Source organism: Fringilla coelebs (genome assembly GCF_963513975.1).
Source record: "Fringilla coelebs genome assembly, chromosome: 25".
In the NCBI taxonomy this organism is placed as follows: Eukaryota; Metazoa; Chordata; class Aves; order Passeriformes; family Fringillidae; genus Fringilla; species Fringilla coelebs.
The window spans coordinates 1,896,176-1,905,835 of record NC_140051.1 but is presented as its reverse complement, the minus strand read 5'-3'; the positions used below and the strand labels follow the sequence as shown (position 1 = coordinate 1,905,835).

The 9,660-nt window shown below is 56.7% G+C and overlaps 1 protein-coding gene across 1 annotated transcript; it reads left to right on the top strand.

Annotated features, from left to right (window-relative positions):
* Positions 1–2,758: 2,758 nt before the first annotated feature.
* POU2AF3 (POU class 2 homeobox associating factor 3) lies at positions 2,759–9,155 on the top strand (the record flags this gene model as incomplete). Its single annotated transcript, XM_084221424.1, has 5 exons — positions 2,759–2,972; positions 4,937–5,031; positions 6,577–6,643; positions 7,988–8,214; positions 8,838–9,155. 5 exons carry the CDS (start codon positions 2,759–2,761, stop codon positions 9,153–9,155), a joined length of 921 nt encoding a protein of 306 aa, XP_084077550.1.
* Between the last annotated feature and the right edge of the window lie 505 nt (positions 9,156–9,660).

Below are 9,660 nucleotides of genomic sequence, written 5' to 3'. Positions count from 1 at the left end.
CACAGCAGATCCACACCCACCTGGTGGGCTGCTCCGGGGGGTGGGCAGTGCCAATGGGAGTGGTACCCAGGTTTGGGGGCACCCAGGTAGGCTGGAAGTGCCAATAGGAGCAGGATCCAGCTTTGGGGGCACCCAGGTGGGCTGGCAATGCCAATGGGAGCAGGATCCAGCTTTGGGGACACCCAGGTGGGCTGGCAGTGCCAATGGGAGCGGTACCCAGCTTTGGGGGCACCCAGGTGGGCTGGCAGTGCCAATGGGAGCGGTACCCAGCTTTGGGGGCATCCAGGTGGGCTGGCAGTGCCAATGGGAGCAGGATCCAGCTTTGGGGACATCCAGGTGGGCTGGCACTGCCAATGGGAGCAGGATCCAGCTTTGGGGGCACCCAGGTGGGCTGGCAGTGCCAATGGGAGCACTACCCACTCCCGGAGGAACCCAGGTGGGCTGGCAGTGCCAATGGCACCGGTTCCCAGCCCCGGGACACCCCGGTGGGCTGGCAGTGCCAGCGGGAGCGGTCGCCAGCCCCGTGGCCACTAGAGGTAGCTCTGCACACGCGAACACCGCCACGGAGCCCTCCCAGAGCAGCGCAGCCTGCTCTGTCCCCGAGGGGTCACCCCCTTTGGCCCAGCTTGTCCCCGAGCCTGGCACCTCCAGCAGCAGCAGCAGGAGGAGGCGGCTCTGGAGCATTCCAGCCCCAGGGAACCTGTGGGGATGAGGCACTCCAATCCCTCCTTGCCTTTCCTCCCCAAATCCCAGCGCATTGGTGCCTTCCCAGCCCCTTCCACTCCCACGAGTGGCAGCTGTGGAGCCTCCAGGGCTGGCCCTGCCTAACCAGAGCTGCCCCCTGCTCCCCTCAGGCGTGTGCAGCTCTCCTGGCCCCACACCAGCCCTGCTGCCCCAAACCTGAGCCCAGCTTGAGCCTTTCCCACCCCACAGCTGACAGCACTGCTGGGCTGAGCCCAGTGACACCTGAGCTGCTCCTTCTGCCAGGTGAGCAGGGCCAGGGTGGTTGTGCTGCCCTCCAGCCCTGGGGAGAGGCAGGGACAGAGGTTGGAGCTGTCTTTAGGGGGTTTCACCCACTCAGGCATTCACTCTAAGCCAGGCAGGGATTTCCTGGGGGTTGGAGCAGCAGGGACAGGGTTTGGAGCTGTCTTTGAGGGGTTTCACCCACTCAGGCATTCACTCCTAAGCCAGGCAGGGATTTCCTGGGGGTTGGAGCAGCAGGGACAGGGTTTGGAGCTGTCTTTGAGGGGTTTCACCCACTCAGGCATTCACTCCTAAGCCAAGCAGGGATTTCCTCAGCCTGGAAACAGGCTGGAACAGCCAGAACTCTGCTGCCTTGTGGTTCCTGAGGGCACCCAGCTCCCCCAGGGCTGGAGCCCCAGCAGGCTCTGCTCTCTGCTTACAGGGGTCAGCAATCATCACCCCAGCTCCCTGCAGCCTGCACCCACCCACAGCAGCTCCAGGAGGGAGCAGCCCCACCAAGGGAAGGGTTTCAGATCCCAAATTCCTCAGTGAGACCCCCCCTCCCCTCCCTGCAGAGCACATTCCTTTGTGCTCGGGGCAGGTGGGCTCCTCTCCTGGTGGGATGTGTGCCTATAAAGCAGTCCCAGGCAAGGCTTGGCCTACCAGGAGCTGCAGGGGCACATTTCAGAGCCAGGAATGGCCTCACTCCCCGCAGAAATCAAGTGTTATTTGTTCAACATAAAGGGGAAAAAAAAATAAAAAGAGATTCGGCCGTGACGACAGCCAGCCTGAGCTGCTGGTAGATGATTAACAGCCTGGCCTGCTCTCTGCCTCACTCCTGCCCGTGGCTCAGGCTGTGGTCCCCAGGGAAAAGCTCGAAGGCAGCCTAAAAACCCAGTTCCAGCAGCGCTGGGGGGAGATGGCCATCCCAAAAGCCTGAGCCACACGCTGAACCCCGCAGCTGCAGCTCCCAGGGCAGGCCAGCACTGAGCCTTGGGAGGAAAAGGCCGATTTGTGCAGCACAGGAAAGCAGCCTGAAGTGGGGAAAGCACAAATAAACTCCAGTGTGAGCCCAGCATCCAGGCAGAGGGAGGGAATGCTGTGGGGAGAAGTGGGGCTCAGCTAACCTCAGCCATCTGGGTGCCCAGAGCAGCCTCTTTGTTAGGCCACGCCTGCCCGCTGCCAGTTTGGCCCCAAAATGTCTGAATTTAGCCCTAAAAAGTGAAAAAATGTGCAAAAAGTAAGTGGGCCCCTTGCAGAGTGCTCAGTGCAGGTAGCAAATGAAATATGAGAGGGCTGGAGCCCAGCCTGTGCATCTGAGGGGAAAACACTGAGCTGCTTTGGAGGCATCTGCTTCATTCAGGGAAAGATGGATAAAACCCTGCAAATGTCCCAAAAGCAAAGGGTGGGGAGGGTGAGCCCACCAAATCCTATTCCCCCAGACCCTCTGCTAGATGGGGATGTGCTCGGTTTCACAAAAAGATAGCCCATTTTGTGGAGCCTTTGAATATTCAAATTGAAAGTATCGCGCAATCATTGATTGTCAAATCATTGGTTTCTAGAGGTTTTAAATACTTGGCATTAGGAGAGAAAAACTCAAACTTATACCCGTAGGGATAAAACAATAATATTGTCGGGATCCACCTGCCATTGCCACCAGGCAGGCAGGTCCCTTCACCCCCAAATTTCAAGCCTGACTCCTCTTGCCCCCTTGGCCAGCTTGTGGGGCCGGGGCCGGGGCCACCTCTGCTGCTGCACCGGGCACCTGGCGAGGCGCTGCCCGCTCCGGCTCGGCATGTCCGGTAAGCCCCGCTCCGTCCCCCCGCCCGGCCCGCTCCCCGCTTTGGGGCTTTTCGGGGTTCGCCGGGGTCACTCCGCCAGCGAGGCGATGCCGCCTGCCAAGGCAGGAGGGAGCGGGGAGGGCGGGGAGGAGGGAGGGAGGAGGCACGGCAGGATCGGCGGCTGCCCGCCGGGTGCCAGCGCGGCCGGCTCGGCACGGGGCTCCGCAGGCACCGAGCGGGGCTTCTGCCGGGCTGGCTGCGCTGCAACGCCCGGCCGGGGGGGCACAGGGGACCCCGCATAGCTCTGTGCCCACCCCGCACATCTGGGTGCCAGCCCCGCACATCTGGGCGCTCTCTGTGCATCTCTGTGCGCCCTGTCTGCATCTGTGCCCACCCCGCACCTCTGTGCCGTCCTCGGATCCCTGTGTGCCCACCCCGCACCTCTGGGTGCCCTCTCTGCATCTGTGCCCACCCCGCATCCCTGTGTGCCCTCCCTGCATCTCTGGGTGCCCTCCCCGCATCCCTTTGTGCCCACCCCGCATCTCTCTGTGCCCTCCCCGCACACTCCGCCCTGCCCCTGAATCCCAGCCCCGCTCCCCGACCCCCACCCCACTCCCTGTCCTTGTCACCCTACTCCCAGCCCAACCCTCGATGCCCAGCACCACCACTGTGCCCCTGGACCCCCAGCCCCATCACCCTGCTCTCTGTGCCCCAGAATCATCACTCTGCCCCTTGACCCCCGATCCACCCCGGCCACCCTCCTCCCTGACCCCCCAGTCCATCACCTTGCCCCTGACTCCCAAATCCATCACCCTGCTCCTGGACCCCACCCCCACCCCAGCCTGTCCTTGTCACCCTGCTCCTGACTGCCCACCCTGTGCCCACCCTGCCCTTGCCCCCAGCCCCATCACTGCTCCCTGCCCCTCCTCACCTTCCCACCCTTGGCCCTGCCCTGGCTGCAGGGAGCTCTGGTTACCGGTGTGTTCTCCTTAAATCCCACCCTTCCCTCCCCTCATTTTCCCCAGCTTTAGCTTGTTGAACAGAAACAAAACACCAAAACACGAGATGAATAATCCCCAGCTGAGCCCAAACCGCCCCGAGGGCAGCCCTGTCACTCTCTGGAGGGCCCCGGGTGCCTGTCCCAGCTTGTCCTCCCCCAGGGCACCCCGGGGGTGCTGGCAGGGCTGGCAGGGGTTCCAGGACAAGAGGACGGTGCCTGCAGTGCAGGATTCCCTGGCTGTGTGGGCAGAACCTGCAAACCCAGCGTGGTTTTTGTGCCAGGATCTGCTGGCACCGTGCAGCTGCCCTGGAGAAGGTGCTCCGTGCCCAGAGGTGGCACTGGAAGGCTGGGTTTAGCTCTGGCACTGCTGCTCTCCCGCTGGGAGTTTATTTTTGGTGCCTCCTTCAGGGCTGTCTGCTCCCTGCTCTGGCATTTTTTGAGAGCAGAGACCAGTCTGGGTGTGTTTCCTTTTATTGTGTGATTTCGATTAAAACACCGGCAGAAAGTTAGGGCAGGAAAAACTGCCAGAGGATCTGAGTGTTTTACCATGAGTGCAACAAGTGAAAGTGGTTTTTCAGAATTCTTTATTGTTTCCTGTCCTAAAAATCCCTCATTAGGTAGTGACTGGGGACTGCTGGCTGATTTTGGCTGGATGAAACACACCCTAAATTCTTGTTTGAAATAAATAGGGGCTGTACATGAGCAGAATAAAGAGATAATCTAGGCTTTGCAAGAAAACAGTCATTTTATTGGTGTTTTGTTGAGTACTCTGAATAACCACCCACATAATTCCATTGTTTTATTCCTGGGCTTCATCTGCCAGATGAAAGACTTCCCACATTTATTTTCAGGTCCTGAGAGAGGCAAATATGTCAGGAATTTAAATGAGTCCAACAGCAGCACCAGATGGAGCTGGGTATTGGGAAAGCTGGAAGGGGGGCAGGGGAAGAAGGAGATAGATACTAAACATGTGGCTTTAAAATATTATCAACAGCAAGATTTTCATGAGTGCCTGCTGGAATAGCAGGTGTTAAAGAGGGCTGTGAGTGTGACTGCAAAGAGAGACTAAAAAAGCAGTCATGTTGAGTCTGAAACTGTTCTCCACGTAGAGCACACCTGAAAACCTGCTGGGTTTGCTGTTTGCTCTGAGATTCTCCCTCCTTGCAAAGTGCTTTCCCACAAATTCTTCCAGGAAAGCCCAAGGTGTACCAAGGTGTGAGGGTGAAGATCACGGTCAAGGAGTTGCTGCAGCAGAGGAGAGCACGGCAAGCAGCCACTGGTTCAGCAGTGAGTAAAAATATTGTGGTGCTGGCTTTGCACCTTCTCTTTTAATGACTTTTTTTTGCCAGGACTGTAATTTCTGGGCCAAAATCTGAGTGTAACAGGCTGGTGAGGATGGGGGAAAGGAACATTCAGTCAGAGTAGCTGCAGCAGTGACCTACAGGAGGGAGAATGTGAGGAATACAGGGAGAAAGCAGAGCTGCTGCTCCAGAAGAGTCACTCCCTCCGGGATGGAAGCACACCTGGGCAGCCCCATCCCTTCTGGAGGAGGGGCTGGAGCTCTGTGTGCACACACACACCTGCACATTCCCTCTCATTCCCTCTTCCAGCCTTTGTAGGATTCCTCCAGCTCCAGCCACTCAGGGGATTTGCATAAAGAGCTTGGCAAGTCATTACTTCTTCCTGGTTCATGACATTGCAGCTCTTGGAGGTTTTCAGATTTCAGCTTCTGCACTTGGTTGCAGCTGATTGCACAAAAATCAGCCTGAGATCCAGAGGCAGAGAGCTCTGGGTGAAGAGAATTGTCAGGTTTTGGAAACGCTGGGTCACTGCCCCCCTGCAGCAGCCTCTTCATCACAGCCAGGTGTCCCAGGGCTGCCTGGAACCAGTTTTCACTTCCCACCAGCACTTCACACAAGCCCTGTGGTGCCCACACAGGAAAAAGTGAAAAGTGGCGGTGGGGGAAGTCACCTCGGTGACCTGCACAAGGTACGGCCCGCCCCAAAAGCCCCGAGGCTTTGGGCAGGATGTGCGCTGAGAAAAGCTCAGCCTGGGGACTCCATCTCTGCCTTGTCACGTCTGCACCAGGGACAAAAGGCACCCTCAGCCCAGAAGAGCCACTGGTTCAGGAATTAAATGCACGGGATGTGCCAGGAAGTTGTTGCCAGGGAAATGAGCTGCTCACTCGAGGGCATCTTGAATAAAGGAAAAGAAGTGGAGGGCTGTAGGAATTAAATCTGAGGGGGAAACCCATCAGTACTTGCAGAGTAAAATCCTGGCCCCCAAGCAGCAAAACTCCCCTTGCTTTTGGGGTGGATTTCTTCCTTCCAGCAGTCAGGTTCCTAGAAGTGGTTGATCTGTCTTGCTTCAGCTTCCAACATTCGTTAAGAAACGAAGCTGTCCCTTTTCAAGGAGCACTGCCAGAGCCGCTTCTCAAACGACATCAATCCAGTCTGAAGGGACACCTGCGGTGCTCTTCGGTTAATTACTCATTCCCAGTAATATCCATCCCTAGGAGCTCCTTGGGATTCCCTCCACGGTGGAATTCACGCTCCTGGAAATTAACACACGTTAGTTTCAGAGGCAGCTCCGTAGAATCGGGAATGCAGCAAAAAGATCCCCTCGGAGCTGATTCAGGGGCTTCACCCCGGGCGGGTGCTGTGCCCAGCAAAAATCCTGTTATGCACATTCATCTAATGTTCTGCCGATGCCAGGGAGGTTTTCCCAGCCACAGCTAGGAGGGAAATAAGGTTTATTTCAAGAGTTTTCTCTGAAATCCAGACTCACCTCGCTCTGTGCCGCAGCTCCTCTCCTTCCCTTCTCCTTGCTCAGGTTCCTTGGGACAGCAGCGGCAGCAGCAGCATCCAGTTCGCAGAGTCTGTGTCTCCGCCTCACCCAGGTTGGTACAAAGCCCATCCACACGGCCCTTCCCGCCCCATTCCCAGTTTTTCCCGCAGCCCCGAGCCTTCCCAGCCCGTGTTTGAGGCCGGCAGCAGCCGCGGTGCGGCCAGTCAGCACCTGCAGGGAGCAGGATGCAGATGAGGAGCTCGGAGCGCACCGCGCTCTCCTTTCCCAGCTTCTCCTTCCCACGGCAGGGAATTCCATCCCTTCGGGATGTTCATCCCGAGGGAATTGCATCGCCTGCCCCAGGCTCTGGGGGCCGCTGAGGTTAGAGTGCCCTGGAGCCCCTGGCTGGGTTCTGTTCTCTCCTCCCTCTCCTGCCAGCATCCACAGGAGTGAGAGAAATACCAGATTTTCAACACCACCACCAAGAGTTTCCTCCTCCTGCCCACGAATATCCAAGGAAAAGGGGGAAGGGGTGAGGGGAGGGGCACTTTGGGCTCGCAGATCCTTCAGTTGTCCCCAGCCAAAGCGCAGAGGAGAGGCTGGGCAGGTGTGAGCGCACACATTGCATGGACAAGGAAATTGTTAAATCATCGATAGCTGGGAATCCATTTGCTTATGTTAATAAAGAAACGTGAGACACGCCAAAGCTGACATGCCAAAGCCTTTTCAGGCTGGAAGGTCTCCATCAGTTTATGTATTTTGGGTGTTTCTCGCTCCCCACAGCCAGCTAAGCGCTGCCACCTTTGACCCTGCAATGTGCATTTCAGACCTGCGCCCTTCACGTGGACAGGGCTTGAACCATGTTTGAGCTTGGTGTGGAAAGATAATAATTCTGAAAAGCCAGATCTGCTGTCAGCTTTCCAGGAACTCACCCTTTGGCCAGCAGCACTGCATGGTCACAATGCCACATCAGCCCTGCCTTGCTCCATTTGTTCTGCTCCTCTCTGGCTGTTTGGAGGATAAAAAAGCAAATTATCTTCCTGTTATCCCCTTTTTCCTGCAGGTGTAGCTACTCCAGGTCTGGAGATGAGGCAGAGGCACATCTGGCAGGAAGCACAAATCACTGCCTGGCACCTGCTGGGGCTGCAAACGGGGCACAAAAGGGAGGCCAGGGGGTCAAGAGTCAGAGGGAGTTTCCAGCTGGATCCCTGTCCAAAATGCCTGGGGCCAGAAGAGCTTCCAGCAGTAAAAGAGCTTTACAGCTGAGGGGACTGGCTTCCCTGAGTTATTCACATGCTTTTGAGCATCTCCCTCGTGGTTTCTGCTTTCCTACAAAACCCACCTTGCCCTTGAGAGGCTCTTTAAATTCACTGAGCCTAGGGGAGCACTGAAACCTGCCCTTTGTGAAGACAGACACCGATTAATTTGCTGCTGTCTGCTTTCCTTTCTCTCCTAGAACCTTTTGAAGCAGAAGCCATCCCTCCTGTGCCCAGCTGCTGCCCACCCTGGCAGTTTTCCAGCTGCCTGTCCTGCGAGGAAAGCCCTGGATACCTGGAGCAGCTGATAGATTCCTGCCTGCAGCCAGATGCACCCTCTGAAGCAGCCTTCAGTGCCTTCCAGCCATCCCCACACTACACCCCAGACACCCTCCAGCCAGTCCAGCTCTGCTTCAACCAGGGCCTGGTGAGCTTGGGGACACTGGGGAGCAGCCACAGGAGTCCCCAAGGGGAGAGGGAGTCACTCCTGGGGCAGAGCAGCAGCAATGTGGGAATCTGGCTGCTTTCAGGAGCCTGGCGTGCTCATGGGCTCTTAATGGGGAGCCCCAGATAAACTGGGAGAGGCTACAGGATGGGCAATGTCCCTTCTAGAGGTGCTGCAGATTTTGTGCAAATAGCAGCACAGCTCCTGCAAGGGGTTGTCCCTGCTGACAGAAACTGCCTTTGGGTTCAGACCTCCAGGATCTCCTTGGGAAGGAATTGTGACAGAAACTGCCTTTGGGTTTAGACCTCCAGGATCTCCCTGGGCAGGAATTGTGACAGAAACTGCCTTTGGGTTTAGACCTCCAGGATCTCCCTGGGCAGGAATTGTCTGTTCTTACTGTCTTTGGATTTATGTCTCCAGGATCTCCCTGGGCAGGAATTGTCTGTCCCTACTGACAGAAACTGCCTTTGGGTTTAGACCTCCAGGATCTCTCTGGGCAGCCAGATGAGAAAGGCAACAGCACAGGAATTCTGGCTGTTGGCCGCACTCCCCTGAAATCTCATTTTTTCCCTTTTTATCCCCTTTTTCTCTCTCTCCATCTCCAGGCTGCCAGCTCTCCCGGCTCAGCCGACCTGCCCAGCCCGTGGAACTCCAGCTGCTCTCCCCCTCAGCTGTCTCCCCTCACCCCAGTGACCCCCAGCCCGCCCTACAGCTGCCCCATGGAGGAGTGGCCCTGCCCCCCGCCGTGTCCCCTGCCCAGCCCTGCGTGCTGCTGCCCAGCCTGTGGCTTGCAGGGCAGGGACAGCAGGGGCCCGCAGTGCTGCCCCTGCCCCGGCACGGACTGCCTGGAGCTGCTGCCACCCCTGGCCGTGCCCGAGGACTTCTTCAGGAGGGACAGGAGCTGCGACATTTGCTACAGCTAATGGGGGCTGTGGTTTCACACATCCACTCTATCCAAATCAGATTAAATTGCCCATGAACTATGCAAAGTCGTGCTGCCTAACACAGCCCAGTTTATTCTTCACTACTCACACATTTTTTACATGATGCTGTCACTACATTGGGGGTTTGTTGGTGGTTTGGTGGGGTTTTTTCCCTGTTTTTGTTTTCATTGTTGCTGTTTTTTAAGATAAATCTGAAGCTGCCTTATCAAACACTTGTTATTAAACCAGCTCTTTTTGATACAAATAAATCATTTGGTGTAAATGCTGAAGCCTGGTCATTTTTCATGCGCTAAAGGTCAACGCTTTTCTCTTCTGCTGCTGACCCTACCCTCTCAGAGGTGAGGATGAGATTTTGAGCAGCCTATTCAGTGACAAAAAAGCTCTCACTCACCCCTTCCAGCAGACAAAAGGTCCATATTTAATCCAGCATCCAGCTTTTCCAAGAGAACCCTGTGCATCACCCAGCTCTGAGCTGGATCTGCAG